Raw genomic sequence first — 23,977 nt, forward strand, 5'->3', positions numbered from 1 at the left:
ATAAAACGTTTTCATGGAAAACAATTTTCCCCTTTTCAATCATTTTACGTTGTTTTGTTGGATAAGAGATGGAAAACAATCACTTTTCCTTCTTTCCTCCTTACCATGCACATGCAAGAGTTTTGGCTATCTTAAGGCTCTGTTTGGTTTCGTGTAAAACACTTTCAGTGTAAAATGATTTTTCAAGGGAAAACAGAATTTCAAACTAGTTTTCCTTTGTTTTGTTCCTTGAAAGAAAATGGGAGAAGATGGTGAAGAAGGGAGATGGTCGAAAAGTGGTTTCCCTTCTTTTCAAATGGAAAAGGTTTTTCCACCCTTGAAAAGAGTTGTGGAAATTTGTTTTTCATCTCTTGTCAAACTAGTTAGGAATTGTGTTTCCCTTTGAAATTTTTTCTCCATGGAAAATCATTTTGCACCTAAAATGTTTTACACCAAACCAAACGGAATCTAAACAACGTAAAACGATCGAAAAGGGGAAAATTGTTTTCCATAAAAACGTTTTACACCCTACCAAACGGAGCCTAAATTTGCCTTGAAATGGGGAAATGTAGAAAATTGATCTTATCTTTGAAATAGAATCCCTGTTAGATTGATTGTCTCAGTCATGTGTGGGGGATCTTGGATCTAGTGGTGCATGGCTGTTGTGTTTTGGCTCTTTTGGGCATATGTTTGAAACTTTGAATCATGGATTCACAAGTATCATAACACAGAAAGTGACTTGCGTAATTCCTTTAGTTTGATCTTCTCCTTTACGTGGTCTTGTGTTTAGCGGTCGCTACCATTTTCGTATAATGAATGAAACAATATTGTTATATTATTGTGTGAGGTACCAGTTCAGTAGGGTCCTTCATCTAGTTTTCTTAAAACAAACGTCTCTAGCACTGAATGTAGTGAATCAGTACTCTGTATCTATTAACAAACGTTTATATTATGGTCTATCTACCACGTGACACTCTTCTAAAGAGTTTTATTATAACTTATATTTATATGTCAATTCACCTACATGGTTAGGATAGGAATCGAATCCACAACCTCATGTTTAAATAATAAGAACTTAAACTTTGGGCCATACTATATTAGACAACACAAATTTTATTTACTAATGGTGTACAATAAAATATTGTACGTCGGAATAAAAGTTAATTTAAAATGTTTAAAAGTTATCTTTGTGTATGTAAAAAGAAGTCATAATCCGTGTAATAACTTGGGACGTCACCCGAGCCTATAAACTACAGAGTACTCCATAGTTTGGCTATAAAGGGGACCATCGCACCAATAAGAAGGTTAAGTATTAATTGAAGTACGAAGTATATCTAACTAACTACAATGAACAATACGTGATTCTTTAATTAATTTCCAACTCAAATACTCTTATATAAAGACATGGTGAAACATAAAGATTAAAATGTGTAACATACTAACATTTATAGCCATCATGCTATATCACGCATTAGATCAACTAGCTATACCTCCTTCCAACAGATTTTTACAAATCAAATTCAGCAACCAACACCCCGTCCACCCGCCCGCCCACCCGTTTTCAAAAACCGACCCCGATCTCATCATCTCCGAAATTCATTCTCAAACACAGTAAAATTTCAAAGTAAAAACCAACAAATGATAGACAAATTACTAACATAAGACCAAAATTGCAAACCACCATTTATGAACTACAACACATTGCTTTCTTTTCTGGGATTACTTGACCAGGACCAGGAACCAAGAGGTTCTTTCCAGCCGACGGCACGGGGTTGTTACCGCCGTTACCTTGATCCTCGCTGGCAGCAAGAGTTTTCTTGTTCACGATACTGAATATCTCGGTCAATACGGTAATAAAAGCCGTTTCCACGTTTGTTGATTCTAAAGCAGAGGTTTCTAGGAAGAAAAGTCCTTCCTTTTCGGCAAACTCTTTGGCATCCTCCGTTGCAACGGCTCGTTGATCCTCGAGATCGGTTTTGTTCCCGATAAGCATGATGACTATGTTCTTGTCGGCGTGGCCTCGTAGCTCTTCTAACCATCTTGGTATGTGCTCAAAGGTTTGGCGCTTTGTTATGTCGTAAACCAATAATGCACCTACAGCACCCCTGTAGTATGCACTTGTGACCGCTCTGTACCTGTTTCCATTTCAAAGTTGTGTAAGGAAATAACTATACGGATTTTTTTATTGTAGCAAGTTATCAATCATGGAATAAATGAATTCCAAGTAGGAAAATCTAGTTGCGGTAATTCGGTAATAGTGGTGCTACTAAAACCTATAGTGCATGTTTGGTATGAATCTAGGAAAGGAAATGGAATGGAAACATTTTAGAAGAAGAAATGATAATGTTAAGTGTTATCATTATTTGTTGTTTGGAATACCTAAGAAAAACAATCCCTTGTATCAAATTAGGGATTGAGGAAGGTAACACTTTGTTACCACTGAAGGAAATAATGCCCTTGGTCCAAGTATGCATTCTATGTTAAGTCTAATAAATGCGGTTCAGTATTAATTAACAAGTTAATAATTCAGTGAGATCAAGTGAGCTGAATGCCTAGCTAGAGGCCGCTTCAGTTCAAGTGGAATTAATGATATTAATCCACAGCTTACTCTTGACTGAACCCGTAGGGTCACACAAATAGTACGTAAACGGATCAAGTATTTAATGGCATTAAATACTCCATCTATGAATATTCGGAACCGACGGATCTTGGTTTCAGTGGGAGCTAAGATCGTCACAGGCAAGAAATGAATACTCCGGAAACGATGATATTGCCGGAAACGGAAATATGGATCGTATCGGAAATATGAATATTATCCAAGTCGTAGATGTTGCCGGAAACGGAAACATGGTACGTATCGGAAAATATTATTGGAAATGGAAATATTACCAGAATCGGAAATATTGCCGGAAACGGAAATATTGTCAGAATCGGAAATATTACCGGAATCGGAAAATAATTCCGGAAACGGAAATATTAAATATTTGTTCGAAACGGAAATTAATTCCGGAATCGGAAATATTAAATATTGTTCGTATCGGAAATAAATTCCGGAACTGGAAATTTAATCGGAAGCGTATCGTACGAATTAGCATCGGACGAGGCCTGGCGGACGAAGGCCCAGCACGAAGCCGGGCCATCGCCCAGCAAGCACGCGCGCCACAAGCCCAGCCAAGGCAGCGCCCAGGCCTACCGCAAGGCAGGCCCAGCGCGCGCCAAGGCCACGGATGCGTGGGTCGCGCTGCGTGGGCTGCTGCTCGCACGCGCATGGGCAGCCCTTGTGGCTGCCGTGTGTGTGTGAGTTTGTGCTCATGCGTGATTCCTAAAACTACAAGAGTCAGTGTATGATTAAATTTCTATTCCTAATTGGATAAATTAATTAAATAGAATTCATGTAGGATTCTAATTTCAATTAATTCGTATCCTACAAGGATTACGATTCCTTTTCCATAACTCTATAAATAAAGGCCTAGGGGTCATTATTTATACACAAGTTTTAAGTATTCAAAACTAAGATTTTTAAGCAGAAAAATCAGCCAATATTCTTGCCTACCTAACCGAAAATATTAGAACCTTAAGGGCGATTCTAGTTGGTCAATCTTAAGGCGGATCCGGACGTGCTGTGGACTATCTACGGAGGGACGACACTTGGAGTCCTAAAGACTTGTTCTTGTTCGGTTCGGGCGCAGCTAGGGAAGGCACGCAACAAAGAGTATGCATCTAAACTATGCTAAATGATTATGTGTAAATAATATGTTTCCTGGCTTTATGGTTTTTCCGCATGATTTATGAACTGTCATATGAATCATAACCTAACAGTGGTATCACGAGCCCCTTATTATTTTCATAATCTAAATTGCATGAACATGGTTAAATATTACAAATTTGCAAGAATTAAAAGGGGTGATTAATTTTCGTAATTGTTAATTAATTGCAAATTGCGTTTATTTAATTATACGTACGCAGTTTTTCGGCAGTTTCTTCGTTACTCATCCAAATCGAGTGATTTTTGTGTCAATTCCGCATGTAAAAGGCATTCTAAAATTTTGACAAAAATAGTATTTTTCTGCCGAACCCAGAATTCTCAAATTCGAAGCCTAACTATGACTTTTCGAAGGTTTTAGTTTTTCGAATGCAAAATTTCGTAAATTTAAGATGTTAAATTAAATATTTGCGATTCTTGTTGATAAATCTTGAATTTTTGATTGACCTACTGCATATGTTTAACAAGTTTGAATGCCTAGTCTTGTTAATTATGCAATCTAATTTGTAATTATGATTAATTTGTTGAAAATTAGAATAATTTAGAATTAATTTGATTTTCATAATTAATTGTAATTTAATTAGAAACCTATGATTAAAAACCACCATAAAAATTATAAATTTACGATAAATTTTAAATTTTTATGACCTAGACTTGAATCCATAACAATCGGAAATCAATTGGATAATAAATTTTCGACTTTTCGCCCTAAAATTATGAAATTAATATTATTTATTAATTTGTCATTAATAAATTTTAAATTTTTATGCGATTCGTTCATAAAACTTGCACGCACGAAGCAATGGACGCTTCGTGTTACCCTTAAGGGGTGTTGTATAATGCGGGCATGCGACGACGAGCAAGGGAGCTCGTCGCCCGTGCGGCACGAATGCAATGAGCAAGGGCGTAGTGCACGAGCACAAGGCAGCAGCCCTGCCTTGTGTCGTGTGCCACGAGCAATGAACGAATGGGCATGGGCGAAGAGCGAGCCAAGGCAGTCGCGTGTGGGCAGCAAGCGAGCTGCGCCACAACGCGCGCTGCCTCGCACAAGAGCGCGCAGCCTCGCGCGCAGCGAGCGCAAGCTCGCGTGCCACGAGCGCTGCGCCCAGCATTACTCGCGCGCACAGCGCGCGATGTTGCCCGCCCAGCGAGCGATGTCGCGCCCCAGCGAGCGATGGCTCGCGCGCACAGCGAGCGATGTCGCGCGCCCAGCGAGCGATGGCTCGCGCGCCCAGCGAGCGATGTCGCGCGCCCAGCGAGCGATGTCGCGCGCGCGCACTGCGAGCGATAGCTCGCGTGCGATGAGCGCTGGCGCGCGCAGCGAGCACCAATGCGTGCGGAGGCTTGCGATAGGGAAGCAGCAGCTATGCGACGAGCGCATGGGCTGCGCGCACATGGCCAGCAATGGCTGTGTGCGTACGGCCCATGGGCGTGCAACGCGTAGGGTGTTTGCGTTACGATTAGATCGTTTAGAATGTTTAATTTGAAAATTTCAGTTCACGTAATTTTAATTAATTTTAAAATTAATAATTTGAATTTTTTTTCTTGGATTTTAATTTTGAATATTATAATTATAATAAATGTTATTTATTCTAATTATTTTACTAAAATTAAAATCATGAATTAATTTAAATACGACTGAAATTAAATTAAATTTTTGGATTCAATTATAAATTGATATGAGCTTTAAATTTTAATTAAATTTGTATGTTTCCGGTTGGACTAGAAATACATTTTTATGTTTAAAATTGGTAAAGCATATGAATTTATTGGTTTAAGTGGGAGCGTTTTTAGTCATAAACTCTTGATTAGGTCTACAAATCCTTAAGGTTAAAACAACTTGATTAGAATTAATAAGGACTGAATAATTGGTAGATTATTGGTGCCCTTGATTAATTGCTGCAAATGTTTACGTGATGCATAATGTGTTTTACTAACCAGCTATGTGGGCCATTCATGATAATGAATGGGTGAATGGTATATATTGTATATGTACTGTTTTGCAGGTTATGAAGTGACTAGTATGGCCCAAATAGGATAGAAAATATGGTCTGCGTACCATTAATTTGAATGTAATTGGTCTAAAGTACCAAAGTTATTTTTCAATTCAAATATGGCCTGCGAACCATCAAATAGTTGTAATTAGTTATAGCTTATCCTATTTGAAGAAAATGGTGCCTCCCACGGAGATTTTCAAGACGGACTTTGAAGTCAAAGCTTCAAGATGAAGTCGGGCCATACTAGATCACAAATATCTTATGCATGTTTTAAGTTATTTATTGTTTTAAATATGTCTTAAAATGCATGAGATCAAAAGCTTGATTATGTTGCATGATTAAGGATTTTAGTTCACTTAAAATCTAACCAACATAGTAAGAGCCTTAAGTTCCAAACTTAAAAATTGAGTTAAAAGGTGCCATTCCAAAATATACACTTGCTTGGATATCCTTTACATCAATCTAGTAATAGTTTTCGCTCAGCGAGGTGTTACTTATTGGTCCTAAAGGGGCAAGGTACACAAATAATTGTGAGTACATGTTAGTTTTGGTGAAACTCAACGATATAAGTAAGGAGTCCTTTTATGTCGTGGAAAAATCGATAGGTTTACCTAATAAGTTCTTAGACGTACCTATCAACCAAGAGTAGTTTCTAGACTATTAGCAAAAGGCTTTTGCTTACCTAAAATGTTTTAGAATTGAGTCGACAAACTGTGCTTAATTCTTCAATGGTTTTAGGGTCTTGGAATCATTTTATTCACACCTGCCGGAACAATAAAATCGAATAAAATGCTAATAACTTGTTTGAATTGCATGGTTGCTTTAATTTCAAGTTATTATTCATGATAAATGTTTAGACTTTGCATGCTTCAATGTATGTTTTAATTATTGTTTATAATTAAATATCTTGCACTGCAATAAATCCTTTTAGAAAGGTAACAGTAAATTTCCTCGATTGGTAGTGAATCCAAGAACGATTCACGGAAAAGAGAGAAAGTGAGCAATTTAAAATGTACGTTTCTTATATCGACTTTTATGGTTGTTTTCGAATATCAAAATCGAATGGCAAACCAATTGGTGCTTGTGAATTCAAAATACACTGTAGTTTTGAGATCATAAAGCATTGAGTCTAATACGCTCAGCTTTACCAATGGTTAACAACCTAATATCTTTGTCCATTTAATTCTCGAATGAGTCTAGTCCCTAGACATTCGAATAGATCGATGCTTAGAGAACTTTAGAAGCTTCTGGTAAGATCATCTAGTTGAAACAAAATATTCAACATAAATTAAAATGGTAAAGAACCTTGTTGGTGACATTGGACATGTCTAACAAAGTATAAAAGTCAACACTAAAGAATTCAATTCTTAAGACTGTAAGAAAGGGTACAAGAAATAGGAAAACGAGGAACAAATGAAAGGAATTTACGATTCCGTTTCTACCTATAAGTTTATGTTTAAAGAGAAGTGACCTAGCAATCAAACTTCCTTGGTATCATATACCGCTTGAGGTTCTTACTTCGGTAATAACTCAAACAATGGAAGCTAGGATACACTAATGACCTACAAGTGGGAAATGAAGCATGGCAATGCTACATTAGTTGTAGGGTCATCTAGTTTGTTTTAAGTCCTTTCAAAGGCTGGAACTTAATGGCTATTTTGTTCCATAATCAAGATACCTAAATTTCTGTTTTCAAACACAGAAAGACTCACATTCAAGAAAAAACAAAGACAATGTTTGTTTGTTTATTTGAATGAAATGGTCAATTACAGGTTGAGTCAATATGCTTGATTAAAACAAACAACTCTTTAAAGAACTTTACTAGGTTCAAATCAACCCCTTGATTTGAGTTCCACTAATCTTTGGCATTGTTGCTTAGACCATATCAACAAGTTAACATTCAAAAAGCTCTATTTTGATAAACTTTTGAAAGTTGATTGATTTCTAGATCATTTTAAGACAACTAGTCTTACTTGTTGAAAGTAACAAAAGATATGAACTATTGTTAGAACGCCTAGACAATAGAGTTCAAAGCTAAAGAAAGATTTTATGACTTTATTATTTCACATGGATTTGAGTGAATATAGGTTTATTTACTCAATGTGATATAAGTTTGAATCTGTTTGGCTAGTTCAAAGATTCAGAAGTATAAAATCCACTTGGCAAGAAATCATAAAGATCTAGGTTAGATCATGTTCATGATTACTTGAGACCAAATATGATCATCAATGATTGTGTGTTCACAATCTAGGTCCATAAGATATGGCATATCTACGTTGGAATGATCGAAGTCAATTAGTACTTGATTCGATCAATGATGAATCATAAAGACTTTTCCTATAATTTCTAAAACAAAATGCTCAACTACCACCAAACTAAACCAAATTCGTCAAAGATATTGAAAAGTAATTTCAGAATATCTTTTCATAATATATCTAAAGAGTTCCTAAACTCAGTGGGAGCTTAGTGTTTGTTATTCAACAAACTAAGGCCCAAGCATAGATATATGTTTCATTGTGATTTATTCAAATGAGACACAAGGGTATTGTTTCTACCACGAATTTTTGAGAACATAATGTTTGTTTGCTCGAAATAATGTCCTTTTGGAGATTCGTTTCCAAAATGACAAGTGGGAGAAAATAGACCTCGAAAGTTTTCGAGGCGAACAACAAACATAAACGGACATTCCGGAGGCTTTTCGAAGTGCTTCAGAAAATCCGAACTTATTCTTTAAGGACGTTAGAAGTGGCTTTAAAGAATAGATATCTCTTAGAAGACTTTACAAGTGCTTCAAGGAGAACAGAAAATTCAAAGGACTTTCAAGTGGCTATTGATATTTTATTGTTTGATGTTATATACCCAAGTAGGCATAGAATTCAAGTCACTGAAACTATGAGATTCTTCTATTAGATAGTAAAGAAACATAGAGATCAGGTCAATGAAGCTATGAGATTCTTCTATTAAATAGTGAAGAAACCTACAACTTGCAGTCAAACTATTATCATGTAGATTAATGAGTTTGTGACTTGTAAGAAAGCTATGACGAAACCCAGATTCCCTAAAATGGTTAGAGGCCATATATAGACTCAAATGTTTTTAAATGGTTAGAGGCCATAAAACATACTCAATGTTTTGATGACAAAATTGAAATTTTGTTGATTTGCAAGAATAGTTTCACACCTATTGGTTGCAAGTTTGTTTTAAGGATAAAAACCATCAAACATGAATTGTGTTCACACACAAAGCTAGATTAGTTGCTAAAAGTTACAAGCAAATTCACGATGTGGATTGTGTTGAAACCTCATGCAAAATCGTAATGCTTCAAGTCTATAATTCAAGCAATGATTGCATATTGGTAAATATGGCAATTGGATGACAAAAGTATTCCTCAATCAAATGTTGGAATAAACTATGTACATGGCATGTCATAGGATTTGTGGATCCAAATAAATGCTTGAAAAGGAAAGCTAGCTTATAAAATCTAAGTACAGATTTAAGCAAGCAATTGGGAATTGGAACTGTATTTTAAGTGAAGCTAATAAGCATTTTAGTTTCATAAAATATACATGATTCTTATAGATGTATAAGAAGTTTAGTGGGAGTACATAAAAACTTATTTGGTCCTATGTGTATCACACACATATCTCTCTATTGTGAAATAACATTCAAATGCTAATGACTTAGATTTGAAATTATTCATCAATGATGGACCATGGCGAAACTTAGTACATATTGGGTATTAAGATCTATTTACAAAGATCTTATAATATTGTTTTAGATTAAGTAATGGCATTTACTAAATCAAACACGAAAGTCTCCATTGGAGATATTCGACCCATGTGAATAAATCTAAGTAAAGAATGTTTGAACTATGTATAAGCATTTACTAAGTTAAACATCAAAGAGTCTAAATGAGATTCTTAACCTATATTATATGTCAAAGAATTTAGCTGGATTCAGTATCTACTAAAATTGAATGAGCTAAAGTTACATGAATAGAATTCAATTGGGAATTATTCTGCAAAAGAATTTATCATGTATGATATAATATGAGGATCGCCAAAAACGTATCGTATGACTTTAGGCATGACGAACATATACCAATCTCTATTGATCTAAGTGAAGATCAACTAGATTGAGATCAAGAATACTTATGGTACTTGAAAAGGTACATAGGAATAGTTCTTGATTCAAGGAAATAAAGATACGCTAAATATTGATGCTACACGCATAAACACTGGCAAAGGATCAAGCAAGACCCTTTGGAGTTAACCATTGATAAGGACGAGCTATAGAGCATCGTGTTTTGAAATGGCAACATGGATTGGAGACCATGAGTTGTTGCGTGGGAAATTAAAATATTAATTTCTATGTTCTAAGATATAGTTAGAGAGTCTTCCACATATCTATGAACTGCTTGGATAGGTAAATCCAAACAAAGCATCACTAGCAACCTATACAGTTGAAGTAAAAGTAATTATTGCCTAAGAAGCAATAAAACAGGGTTGTTTAAAGTTCTTCACTGAACTTGGGTAGATCACCTATCTGCTGGCTTGATGGTTCTTCATTGAAAAATGCGTGGAACCACTCTTGAAGCAAGAAAAACGTCTGCTAACTTAATGGTTCTTCATTGCAAAATGCGTAGAACCACTAATGTAGTAAGAAAGACTAGATCACATAATAAACAAACTCGAAAAGATCTTATCATCATATCTCAAAGAACATTCGATGAAAAGGATGTTAAGATTGGCAAAGCATGATAACTAAACCTATGCAACAAGTGAGAAGCAACACTCACATTGTCGCACTGGAAATCAAGCATAGCTTTGAATTCCATGAATTGTTTTAGAAAATGGGTTTGAGGCCCATGGTTGTAAAACATTGGGGTTGAACATTTATCATATATGAAATGTATTTTCATATTCCATTTAATCTTGGTTTAGTATTAAATGATGAGTCCCTTCAAATTTGACGAAATATTCAAGATAGACTGTCAGGACCAGTCCTGTGACTAAGAAATGTCTATCAAGTGAACTTGAATGTCAAAGGTTGAAAATGGTCCCTAGTCGGAGTTTTCTATAAAATTGGACGCATAGAAAACGTTAGACGACTAGAATGCAAGATGACTAGTAGTTCTGTTTCTTGAACTATGTGGACATGGCAATGTCATAATCATTTGCATAGATACTTACTTTGGGAAGACTAGTATCGGACAAGACCTATGAAACTTTACTGTAAGAAATGAAAGTCTGTCATAAGTAAATTTCATTAAATTATTAGACACTAAATCCTCAATACCTGAGTGATTTGAGATTACTTGTTTGAGAACTGGTTGCTTTGACGTTGACCAACCGTCGCACCGTAAAAGGAGGCTATAAAGGCAACGCTCAGGTAATCACCTATCAAACGAAGTCTAATCTCAAGATCGCAAGATTGGGATTGTCCTCCCATAAATCGGGATGAGATGCTTAAAAGTTGTACAAGGCCACTCGGAGAGCTAGAAACTGTGAAATGCATGGCCGTGCTCGGATGAATCATAGGCTATGATTATCTGTTTATTTGATCAGTTGAACTCTGAAACCGAGGAACACCTCTGGACATAATAAGGATGACAACTCTTACCTTATGTTCAAGAGCAAGCATCGAGCGACAAAGGAATTAGGAAATGCACACTTGTCCCTAAGGACAAGTGGGAGACTGAAGGAAATAATGCCCTTGGTCCAAGTATGCATTCTATGTTAAGTCTAATAAATGCGGTTCAGTATTAATTAACAAGTTAATAATTCAGTGAGATCAAGTGAGCTGAATGCCTAGCTAGAGGCCGCTTCAGTTCAAGTGGAATTAATGATATTAATCCACAGCTTACTCTTGACTGAACCCGTAGGGTCACACAAATAGTACGTAAACGGATCAAGTATTTAATGGCATTAAATACTCCATCTATGAATATTCGGAACCGACGGATCTTGGTTTCAGTGGGAGCTAAGATCGTCACAGGCAAGAAATGAATACTCCGGAAACGATGATATTGCCGGAAACGGAAATATGGATCGTATCGGAAATATGAATATTATCCAAGTCGTAGATGTTGCCGGAAACGGAAACATGGTACGTATCGGAAAATATTATTGGAAATGGAAATATTACCAGAATCGGAAATATTGCCGGAAACGGAAATATTGTCAGAATCGGAAATATTACCGGAATCGGAAAATAATTCCGGAAACGGAAATATTAAATATTTGTTCGAAACGGAAATTAATTCCGGAATCGGAAATATTAAATATTGTTCGTATCGGAAATAAATTCCGGAACTGGAAATTTAATCGGAAGCGTATCGTACGAATTAGCATCGGACGAGGCCTGGCGGACGAAGGCCCAGCACGAAGCCGGGCCATCGCCCAGCAAGCACGCGCGCCACAAGCCCAGCCAAGGCAGCGCCCAGGCCTACCGCAAGGCAGGCCCAGCGCGCGCCAAGGCCACGGATGCGTGGGTCGCGCTGCGTGGGCTGCTGCTCGCACGCGCATGGGCAGCCCTTGTGGCTGCCGTGTGTGTGTGAGTTTGTGCTCATGCGTGATTCCTAAAACTACAAGAGTCAGTGTATGATTAAATTTCTATTCCTAATTGGATAAATTAATTAAATAGAATTCATGTAGGATTCTAATTTCAATTAATTCGTATCCTACAAGGATTACGATTCCTTTTCCATAACTCTATAAATAAAGGCCTAGGGGTCATTATTTATACACAAGTTTTAAGTATTCAAAACTAAGATTTTTAAGCAGAAAAATCAGCCAATATTCTTGCCTACCTAACCGAAAATATTAGAACCTTAAGGGCGATTCTAGTTGGTCAATCTTAAGGCGGATCCGGACGTGCTGTGGACTATCTACGGAGGGACGACACTTGGAGTCCTAAAGACTTGTTCTTGTTCGGTTCGGGCGCAGCTAGGGAAGGCACGCAACAAAGAGTATGCATCTAAACTATGCTAAATGATTATGTGTAAATAATATGTTTCCTGGCTTTATGGTTTTTCCGCATGATTTATGAACTGTCATATGAATCATAACCTAACAACCACAAGGTTAGGAGAGGTAACAAATTGGTGGTAATAGTTAACCCTTTGGAAATGGAGTGTGTTACCCATCTTTCATACCAAACAACAAGTAATGGAATTAGTTTATTGATTCAAATTCCAACACTTGAAAAGTGTTATACCAAACATGCTCTTAAAGTTTAAACATTTTGCTAGCTAAGTGGCGGAAAACATTGTTGTGAATGTTAAATTCCGACTTCAAGAAACATAGCTCGTTGAAGAAGAATACTAGACATGAAGTTGGTGTTATCGGTTCTTTCTATTTTGTGGGAGTAGCAGCTAGCAGCGCAAGAGTCAAGAGTACAAGGTGAGTACAAGGTAAGGGAAAATACTACTCCAACAGCAAAACACATCCATAATCTAGACTTATTGTCATATGGAGCGTCCCACTTCTAGAGGGTGGAATGCAACAAAGTGTTGCTCGATTGAAGGTCTAACACAAAATCATTGTATCGTCAATATCCAAAGATTATTTCCAACTTTAAAATGTGCCAAAGATAACACGGGTCGTATGAAAGAAGAAATGATTCCCTCTACCAATGACCACCTATCAAACTAGCTTAGTGTTGCCTAATTCTCTAATCACCCCATGAACCGCAAACCGAAAAGTGAGACATGAAAATAGTACAATTTTGGCCTAATTTAGCAAATTAGATAGCGAATTGCAACCCGTACCCAATCTCGTGTTAGCGAATACGGAGTACTAAGTAATACCATAACAAGACCAGGAAATGAAGCTAAAGCAATGCCGACACACACAAATGCTCATTCGGCCTATAAGCCTATCAGCAACATCTAGGAAACCCCAAGCAATTCATACAAAGAACACCATTCAAATTGAAGAGCAACATTTCAGCGATTACCTCAAATGTATCCTTTTTCGATAGAGTAAAACAATACACAAAGAACAGCATTCAATAGAAGAGCAACATTTCAGTGATTACCTTAAATGTATCCTTTTTTCGATAGAGTAAAACAATACACAAATAACAACATTTAAATAGAAGAGCAACATTTCAGTAATTACCTCAAATATATCCTTTTTCGATAGAGTAAAACAATCCAAATAGAAAAGCAATATCAGCAATTATCTTAAATGTATCCTTTTTCGATAGAGTACAACAATATACAAAGAACATTCCAATAAAAGAGCAACATTTCAGCAAGCACTTAAATGCGTCCTTTTTTGGATAGAGTAAAACAACATACAAAGAACAACATTCAAATGGAAGAGCAACATTTCAGTAATTACCTCAAATGTATCCTTTTTCGATAGAGTAAAACAATATGAACTCGAAAGTTCAGTAACCTAGCTCAAATTCTCTCCTATATAGTTCAAGATTCCCACCCAAAGCAAATCCAACTATAAATTTGACAACCCATCATTCAAAATCACAATTCAAACCAAAAAACCATCTTATAAACAAGCAACAAATCACTGTACTTAGCAATTAAAGCTCAGATCACAGCAAATCAGATCAACTAACCACACCACTAATCATTTAAATAAACACCTAAACCCCTAAACTAATCACACCATTAATTAATTAATAAACACCCCAAATCCAATAAATTTTTAAAAAAAACACAACAGTTCAAAATAGAAGGAAAGAACAGGGGGAGTAGATAAATTAAACACCTAAACCCTTAAACTAATCACACCATTAATTAATTAAACACCCCAAATCCAATAAATTAAGAAAACACAACAGTTTAAAATAGAAAGGAAAGAACAAAGGGAGTAAGCAAACTACCGTTCTTGACCAGCAGTATCCCAGATCTGGGCTTTGACGCTCTTGTGCTGAATAACCAGGGTTCGAGTCTGGAACTCAACACCAATTGTTGCTTTCGAATCCAAGCTAAACTCATCTCTTGCAAACCTAGCCAGAATCTGAGACTTACCAACTGCTGAATCACCAATTAACACCACTTTGAACACATAGTCTACCTTCTGGCTCGCATCTCCATATCCCGCCATTGTTGTTTCTCTCTTCAAGCTCAAAGTTAAGCTGCTGCTGCTGCTAGTTGCTGATACTAGTTCTGAATTTTAAAGGGAAAAAGGGTTAGATCTTAAAAGGGGGTGGAAGTTTGAATTTGTGGAGAAAGTGTGAAAGTTTTTTGGTGGGTTTTGTTTGTGGGATTGATTTTGGGGGAGATTTTTTTTTTGGAGGAATGTGAAAAGAAGAATGAAAATGAATGTTTTTCTGGGGATTTTATTTTATAACAAAAGGGTATAAATGAAGATGTTTGAAAAAAAAGGAGTAAAAGTGAATGAAAGGGTTTTGAGTAAATTAGAGGGATAATCAATGTTAGTGAATAGATAAATAATTAATGTGGGGCTAACCTTACATTCTTGGAACTAGAGTATTTTAGGCATCGTTCTATTCGTATGATTCTGTTTAATCTTATATTATTTGAATTTGTATGAACTTATCTTATATTCCGTATTATACACCTTATCGAATTTTTCTTAACTTATCTAAACTTATTTAATCTGAAAAAACTTATAAGGAACGTCTGAACAAAACCGTTTTTTTCTGACTTATGTTATCTAAACTTATTTTGTCTAGAATAAGTTAAAATAAGTCGACGATAATATAGACTTAAACGATAAGCACAAACTAGTATTTGGGTTCAGACAATGTCTCGGGTTAATACATGAATAAAAATTTCAAGATTTATTAAATTATCGTCTATTATATTTTATTATGAAAAGATTTGATTTAGATTGGTACTCAACTACTTCATATTTGATTTACAAACGAGATGTCACGAGGTTGAATCTTATATTCTTGTACAGTGCTATTAACATCTCTTGATGGAGAAGAAAGGAATAGATGGTGGAAGTTTCATGGGAAGACATGGGGGATAAGAAATTAAGAAGTACACTGTCAATGTTTTAGGAGTTAGATACCAAAATGAGTTAGTGTAAATTACCTATTTTAGGAGGTTATAGTACCAAAAATGGGTGTTAAGTGTAAATCACCTTTTGCAGCCATAAGCATGATTCACATTATGATTCTAAAACTAGTGTGTGGCCGGGTTTTGCTCCGGGTAAAAATGTGCCAATTGTATTTTACATTTATATTGGAAAATTTAACAAATATTGTAGCTAGTTGAGATTTACACGTTTATTAACGATTAATTAATGTACATTGAGATTCCTCTATCTTTTTTATTTAAACAAGGCGAATTACGTTTATTTATAATCTTTTTACCTTTATCAAAATTCTGATATTGTGAAAATGATAAAAATTTAATGCCCCAATGAAAAAGTGTGAAAGACTAAATGACTCAATGAATTTAATTGGTTAAAATAATCATTGAACACAAATTTTGATAGAATATTAAAACATTTATGTGATAATATAAAAGGAAATATAAAGAACATTTTGAAACACCCGGAAAAAAAAAAAAAAAAAAAAAAAAAAAAAGAAAAAAAAAAGAAGAGGAACGGAGGGAGTACTACGTAAAACCTACATATATACTACGTACAACATTACAAGTACACAATCAATGTTTTAGGAGGTTAGAGTATCAAAATGGGTGTTAAGTTTAAATTACTTTTTGCTGCCATAAGCATGATTCACACTGCGACATCACATTTTCAACACTTTATCAACTAAGTTAATTGACACTAATATTGATAAATGTGATACTTTATATTTTCATTTAAAAAGACAAAAATGTCCCCTAATAAACTACCACAAGAATTTGAAATACAAACAGATCTATGATGTATTGATGTGCATACTTACATAGACTATCTACCAACTATCATCGAAAATTCACAATCACATGAGAATTAACTAATAACGTAGTACGTAGAATGTGACACTATGTAGTATGTACCCGCAAAGTAGAAGGTCCGGATCAGACTTTAAGATCTGTTGCACATAGGGGTGTCAAATCGGATCAACGGATCGGGTTTGGGTCGGACTCATCGGATTCGGGTTGAAACGGATCGGATTGGAACGGATTAATTTGGCTAACGGGTCGGATCGGATCGGATTGAAAACTTAACGGACCGGATCGGGTCGGATTTTTTATTCACGGATTCATATCGGATCGGGTTGTAAACGGGTCGGATTGTAGTCGGTTTGGGTCGGATCGGATCGGATTGGAATACGACGGATTGTTAACGGGTTTAGTCGGACTATAACGGGTTCGGGTTCATGTCGGTCGGATTAATATCGGATCGGATTCATATCGGATCGGATTCATTTCGGATCGGATTCATATCGGATCGGATTAATCGGTAACAGACTAAAACGGGTTGGATTGAAACTAATTTAGCCTGGTTACATTGGATTCAGTTTTATATTGATTCGGGTAATTATCGGATCGGGTTATTTGGTAGCGGGTTGGAATTTGGGGCAGTTCGGTTCCAAATTATATATTATCATATCGATGACTTAATTAGGCCGGGGACGAAAATAATAACTAACTTTTAAAAGTAATAAGAATTTAAGATTAGTAATATAAGTTATTGAATATATTATTATATCGATGGGTTGGAATTAGTTCGGATTAAACAGGTCACGGATTAAAAACGGATCGGATCTAACGGGTCACGGGTTGAAACGGGTCGGATTAAACGGGTCACAGATTAAAAACGGATCGGATTAAACGGATATTCCTCGGGTTGGAACGGATTCGGATTGAAACGGATCGGATCATAAACGGGTTTCGGATCGCTTCGGATCGGATTAAATGGATCCGGATTGTCACGGATCGGTCTGTTAACGGATTCAGATCTTAATCGGATCAATACTAACGGGTTGGGTCGGATTCGGGTTGAATATAATCGGATCGGATCGGATTTCGGATTTTAACTCGCGGGTTCTAAACGGTTCGGATTCTAAACGGTCGGACAAACTCATCGGGTTCACTGGGTCGGATTGAGAATTGACACCCCTAGTTGCACATAATTGCGCGTGGATTCGAACCCCACATCCAGCATTTTTTGTTCTCATTTAGTACTTTGTAAGTTCGTAGTTCAACTTTTTTGTGGTTTCCTAGTCTCATGTAGAGCTGGGCTTGGCCATGCGGGCTGCCTGAGTCACTAATTTATTTTAACGTCTAATTAGATTAGGAAATCATTCAATTTTGAAGATAAACTCGTTGTTCTTTTTTCCCCTAGAATTTGAACCATTAAGGCTCGATCCATTTATTCAATCGACCCAATATTGATCTGGCATAGTATGGGTCCGTTGAATACCCGACACGGCAAGACGATGGGTCATGTCTTGTATGTATATCATTTTAAAAATTGCACGAGCACGACGTGCAGGGCCGCACGTCGGCACCCTTATTTTTTAACAAAAAATCTTAGAATTAGTAAAAGAGTTTGCTAACAGGGCATGAATCGATCCCGCATGACACGTGAGACGGTTGTGCATGAGACTCATTTGAAAAAGAGACACGAGCAAACCTGGCCCTAAGGGGTGAAATGAGGGGCAACAAACACTAGGCCACCATATGAGAAGGGTCCAAAATTACAGTCCAATTTATAATTTTATTCTTACTCGCGTATGAAAATGGAACTTCGGTTAAATATTTTCACCATATGAAAATGGAATTGGCAAAAAGGTTAAATATTTCCTAGGATGCCCAAGTACAAATAGTTTGTTTGGACTTTGGACCCATCAAATATCAAAATTTAAGAGCTCACACTATGCACAAAGGGTCATTCTCGATGATTCGCCCCAAGCCATAAAAGTGTCAAGAATGGCGAAACGGCGCCGCACAAGCCCATGGAGTCTCGTGCATACTTCATTTCAAAGTTTCATCAATATTTACTTCCTCCGTTCAAGTTTAATTGTCGCACTCTCAAATAATTATGTGACCATTAATTTCGGATGAAGTCCATGAAAGGAGGATTTTTATTTTTAAAGAATCTTTTCCAGGTTTCAGTCTCCAAAGAAACTAATAAAAAATGTAAAACATACCCTTTACAATGAGAGTGTAAGTTGTACTCCATACTACTATGACTACCTATCCTGATAATTTGATAAGTTTTCTAGTCCTACAAAAATTGATGAAGTAATATATATATAGTACTAATACATAATCAACATATATGCCAAATAATAAACCTGAATTAGGGGTTTTCCCCTATTACATTTACGTGCCCGTGTTTGGGAAAAAAAATCAAGGGAATACGCTAGACAAATCCCGGAATCCACCCCCGGGATTTGTCCAACATTACTTGTGTCATACGTTATCACTACTTACTTCACCAGGGGGTATGTACCAGTTCCTGAAACCTGATTTCATGGTTTGATAACTTCGACTTCAGATTATCGATATCAGTTGCACGTTTTATATGAACCTTCTTCATTTCAACAAGTCTAGCCGTAAGACTCCTGATCTCATCTTCTGCACGCGAGTTCTCAGCACACAGCTCCAAACATTTCTGCTTGACAATGGCTACCTGTTAAGATAGAAGAATTAGGGAGTTATTATAATTCTATCATAATACGATCTCGAGATCTGGCGGGGTATGAGTATGTTTTGTGACAGTTAGTCGGCACTTCACATTGCACAAAACCCAGTATTTCACGAGAGGACAAAACATACACAGTCAGAGTGTCATTTCATCCGAGATGCAATTAAGGAGGGGATTATCTGTCATTTGTATGTGTCTATGAAGGTGCAATTAGCAGATATTTACACGAAAGCTTTGGGAGAAGGCACAGTTCGAGTTTTTTCCTGGCAATATGGGCACTCGAGATCTTCATGCTCCACCTTTAGGGAGTTATTATAATTCAAACTATGACGATTATTATAACTGTCATATATCTTAACTGTCATAGTATATTTCCTTAATACGTCTCTCTTCTGTTCGACTTATTTTGACTTATAAGTCCAAAATTTTTTTAAAACATTTTTACACATATTCAGACAAAATAAGTTTTTTTTTTTTCCACATAAAATAAGTTCAGATAAGTTTAGTTAAGTTCAGATAATATAAGTTCAGACAAAATAAGTTGAATAGAACGAAGCCTGAGTTTAGGAATTATTGTACTATATCTATTTGAGATATCAATGAGAAGGGTATGAGTTAAGAGTTTTATTTAACACTTTACCTCCGGATCATGCACAATTCTCTGAAGACGGTGCTGATGGGTACGCAGAAAACCAACATTCATCCCAAGAAGTTCAAGTGCACTTAAAGTCTTATCCCAAACGGCGAATTCTTCTTTCGGAGTTGATAACTCACACTGTCTCAACGCATCTGCAATGGTGACAGTCTCGATTATGATTCCACCCACCAAAATGTGATTCATCCATTGTGGAAGCTGCTCGTGGAGTAAGGCATCTTGACTGCAACACAATTTGTAGTAACTCCACTTAATATGTCGAGGAAGTTCATAGTCTTTAAGCAAATCATTGATCACGATGCTGAAATTCTCAAATGTTGAGACTGTATTAGGACTTAAGGTTGCTTCTTCATATATCGGGAAACCATCAACAACTCTCCCTGAATTTCCCGTACTATTGCTTTCTGAATTTTGAGGTGGCTGCATACTTGTTTGATCAACTATTCCTGTAATATAAAGTTGACAAAGTTGACAGACTGAAACATATATATTTCCTTTGTTTCAAAAAAATTGCAACACTTTGACTAGCACGTTTGCCAAGATACAACTTTGACTATAGTTATTTCTAATTATCTTTTTTTGAAAGAATCTTAAAATTTAATATTATGAAAGTATATATTAAACTCAATTCAAAATTATAGTCAAAGTTAAAGAGGTGGTCAAAAACAGTTTTTATTATGGTCACGTTATTGCCTATCTTATAGTTAAGAGGTGGTGAAAAACAATTTTTATTTTATTTTTAGGTGGTAAAAACCTATTTTTTTAGGTGGTAAAAAAAAATTGTCTAACTTTGGTAGGCGGTAAAAAATAATTTACCCTTTGCTTTTAATAAATTAGTAAAAATATATGGTCAAAGTTGTTGTGTGAATAGTGTCAAAACGAAAAGTGTTGCAATTTTTTTTTGAACCGGATGAAGTGTACAAAACTCTCTCCATCCCAAAGGTTGACATTGGTATATGGCATGATTAATTGGAGATGGGATAGAGGAAGTATAATATAAGTAGACTTAGAAGTCGAGAAAAACCTACCCGGATCACTTTGTATTTCGTGAGTATTCAAATTTATGGAGGAGAGAGTTCCGTCTACCTCTGTCAAGTTGTTTTCTTTTATTACGTATACCTACAAAGGATCTTATATAAGTAAAAAGAAGATTAACAATAATGCTCACTATTTGATTCCTAATTTCCTATAATCCAATTAGTATTGTAACAAGTATAATCAAGAGCGATATCTACATTATAGAAGTCGGAATCACTCCTAAGAAACTGCCTATGAGATGGTGGACAGAGTGACACAACATGTGAAAGCTCGGATCATGTTGTGTAATGTTATGTTCTTTTTACCTTATTCTTATTGTTTATTATATCAGACCAGACTAGACCAGAAAACGCAAAAAACACTCACAGAAAACATCACCAGAAACTTAAAAAATCAGACAAAACCAGGTAAAGAGAACAAAGCCTAAGATGCATTATAATTCTCTTGAAGTCGGAATTACTACTAAGAAACTGCCTATCAATCGGTTTTCCGTTCAAAGAGGGAATTCATTACAAGATTTATTTTGTTTTCTTCACTTAATTGTGGTTCCTACAAAGTTATCAGCCTAGAGTAGCAAGCAAAACCTTGCAGAAATATCAATCACAAAATTCATCCAAATAACTGATAAGATATGCCTCTTAACAAGATTACCTTGAATTTGGTGTCTGATATTAGATGAAACACAAGAGCGTCTCCTTCTAACAGTCTTTCAGAAACAGCAAAACCTTTCCACCCTCCACTTAAACCTTGCCTGCTCGCAAGATATTTCGCCTTATAGAGCTTCTTACTATGAGTTTCCAACGTAAAGAAAGTGTCTATTACTGGTAAATGCGTCTGACAAAATGGTGCCGGAAGTCTCTGTATCCAGCAAAGTTGAACACATAAATGAATAAGTTCCTCAAAAAATACAGCAACAGTCAAATCTAGGAGTTGCACATAGAAGATAGAAGGCTAATTATACTTACCATCCAAAAACAACCAGTAACATGTGACTTCACCAAAGCCTTAACAAAGCTTGGATATTCGGGATCCAATTTGGACTGAAACTCTTCGGCTTGATTAATAACTGCGGACTTAAAAATTTTATCGGCACTTTCTAGACCGGTCGGCCTACGTCTTCAAGTAAACCACCAACATCATTGTCAGAAATTTCTCTACAAACAAACTAAACAGACGGACAGATTATCATAAATTACTACTACTACTACGGCTATGCTTCAGACAATTTGAACAACCTTTTGGGCTTTCTGTGCTGATGCCGTAACCCCTGCAAAGCACACATTCACCAGTCTGTAACTTTGAAATATATACTAATTGACTCATATTGCTGAAAATAAGAAGCACACATGGATATGCTTATATAGTTATATGCATTAGAGGTAATTTGAACAACAATGAAAGTAACATGAAACTATACAAGGTCATGAATAGGAGAATGGCACTAACATATTTCCTCAATAACTGAAAAATAAAGGTAATGCGGTATCTTTTCTTTTACAAATCCTAGTGATGTCAAATCGGGTGTAAGGATCAGTTTCAGGTCGGGTCTAATCGCTATTTGGTCATGCAAGGCTAGTGGTTCCATGCGGATCTCGGATCAGTTTGATTTTAGATGAGATATTTTTCGGATCGTGTCAGTTTTTGATAACTCTAGTTACACCCAATACCAAGGTCCATTAAACCCAACAATTAGTTCAATCAATTTGCCAAATGCCAAGCAATCACCCATTAGCAACAAGAATCACGCATGTGGATATCAACCAGCTTAATTGGTGATGCATAACCCCGGCAAAGCACACATTTACCAGTGTGTAACTTTTAAGTATTCTAATTGACTCAAATTGCTTGAAATAAGAGGCACACAGGATTATGCTTATACGCATTAACATACAAGGTCATGAATAGGACAATGGCACTAGCATATATTTCCTCAATAACTGAAAAATAAAGGTAATGGTGTATCTTTTCTTCTACAAATCCTAATGAATGTCAAAACGGGTGTACTGAACTACTGATCGGTTTCAGGTCGGGTGTAATCAGTCTTTTGGTCATGCAGGGCCAGTGGGTCTATGCGATCAAAATCAAGATTGAATCTTTTTGGGGCAGAGAGAGCTGCAAAGGGCAATTTGTCAGGATTGTAACACCCCTCGAAATTTTACCAACTAAGCTAGTTGACATTCACACAGGACCGAATCAGTTCGATTCCCATGAGATATTTCTCGAATCGTGTCATTTTTTGACAACTCTAGTTACACCCTATACCAAGGTTCCTTAAACCCAACAATTAGTTCAATCAATTTGCCAAATGCCAAGCAATCACCCATTAGCAACAAGAATCATGTATGTGGATGTCATACTAGCTTAATTGGTATAGTCTTGATGGGTACCTGGATCAAATTCCGTCTACACCATTTGTCGACTACAAGAATCATGCATACAAATACAAACAACAATTCCATATCTTCTTAATCTCCCCTTTAGATCTTTCACTCTAATCCCAATTAAAAAAAAAGGTCAAAAGTGGGTTGACTTTTAACACAAACCAAAAAGGAATCAATCAAAATTACCATTAAACACAGTAATTACAATTTACAAAGGGGATTTAACAATGGAAGGAAGGAACAACAACAACTTACAGTCTCAAAACAAGGAATCAAATGTGACCAAGTCCTCTTAATGCTATTCCTATTGCTCCTCTTGTTCTTCAACAGCTTACTACTTTCGGCCTGCAAATGAAAAACCTAACATCAATCAATTTAAACCCAGATGAATCTCAATTGAAGAAGATGAAAAAGTAATAGAGAAGGAGATAAAGATACAAACTTGGAATGGAACTGGGATTGGATGAGGAGAAGAAGGAGAAGACATTATCCAAGAACATGAACATGAACATGATAATAAACCCCAGAAATAAATTCACAAAAATGGGTGGTCGAATGAGGGAATTGAACCAAACAGAACCCAACCAAATAATACTACCTGTAACTTGTGTACTCCG

At 36.2% G+C, this 23,977-nt stretch overlaps 2 protein-coding genes across 3 annotated transcripts; both read right to left on the reverse strand.

Moving 5' to 3' along the window:
- Positions 1–1,322: 1,322 nt before the first annotated feature.
- Positions 1,323–15,047, reverse strand: LOC110791852 (ras-related protein Rab11D). Its single transcript, XM_021996611.2, has 2 exons — positions 14,590–15,047; positions 1,323–2,114 (listed from the first exon to the last, which is right to left on the reverse strand). The coding sequence occupies exons 1-2, from the start codon at positions 14,811–14,813 to the stop codon at positions 1,664–1,666; spliced, it is 675 nt and encodes a 224-aa protein (XP_021852303.1). The 5' UTR covers positions 14,814–15,047; the 3' UTR covers positions 1,323–1,663.
- A 3,814-nt stretch (positions 15,048–18,861) lies between these two features.
- On the reverse strand, positions 18,862–23,977 carry LOC110791851 (B3 domain-containing protein Os01g0234100). Of its 2 annotated transcripts, none has more exons than XM_021996609.2 (8): positions 23,803–23,977; positions 23,616–23,720; positions 22,215–22,246; positions 21,945–22,095; positions 21,631–21,837; positions 20,970–21,060; positions 19,927–20,387; positions 18,862–19,271 (listed from the first exon to the last, which is right to left on the reverse strand). In XM_021996609.2, exons 1-8 carry the CDS (start codon positions 23,845–23,847, stop codon positions 19,074–19,076), a joined length of 1,290 nt encoding a protein of 429 aa, XP_021852301.1. In that variant the 5' UTR covers positions 23,848–23,977; the 3' UTR covers positions 18,862–19,073. The 2 variants fall into 2 exon arrangements, with proteins under 2 accessions (XP_021852301.1, XP_021852302.1); XM_021996610.2 differs by having other exon boundaries at positions 23,616–23,705; positions 23,803–23,976.

The sequence above is a fragment of the Spinacia oleracea genome, chromosome 3 (genome assembly GCF_020520425.1).
Source record: "Spinacia oleracea cultivar Varoflay chromosome 3, BTI_SOV_V1, whole genome shotgun sequence".
Classification (NCBI taxonomy): domain Eukaryota; kingdom Viridiplantae; phylum Streptophyta; class Magnoliopsida; order Caryophyllales; family Amaranthaceae; genus Spinacia; species Spinacia oleracea.

Coding starts and splice junctions, on each gene's coding strand:
- LOC110791852 (XM_021996611.2), bottom strand. CDS start 14,813: ATGGCGGGATATGGAGATGCGAGCCAGAAGGTAGACTATGTGTTCAAA. Junction 2,115..14,589: donor GATACTGCTGGTCAAGAACG/GTAGTTTGCTTA, acceptor AAATGGAAACAG/GTACAGAGCGGTCACAAGTG.
- LOC110791851 (XM_021996609.2), bottom strand. CDS start 23,847: ATGTCTTCTCCTTCTTCTCCTCATCCAATCCCAGTTCCATTCCAA. Junction 23,721..23,802: donor CAATCCCAGTTCCATTCCAA/GTTTGTATCTTT, acceptor GATTGATGTTAG/GTTTTTCATTTGCAGGCCGA. Junction 20,388..20,969: donor CGAAATACAAAGTGATCCGG/GTAGGTTTTTCT, acceptor TTTATATTACAG/GAATAGTTGATCAAACAAGT.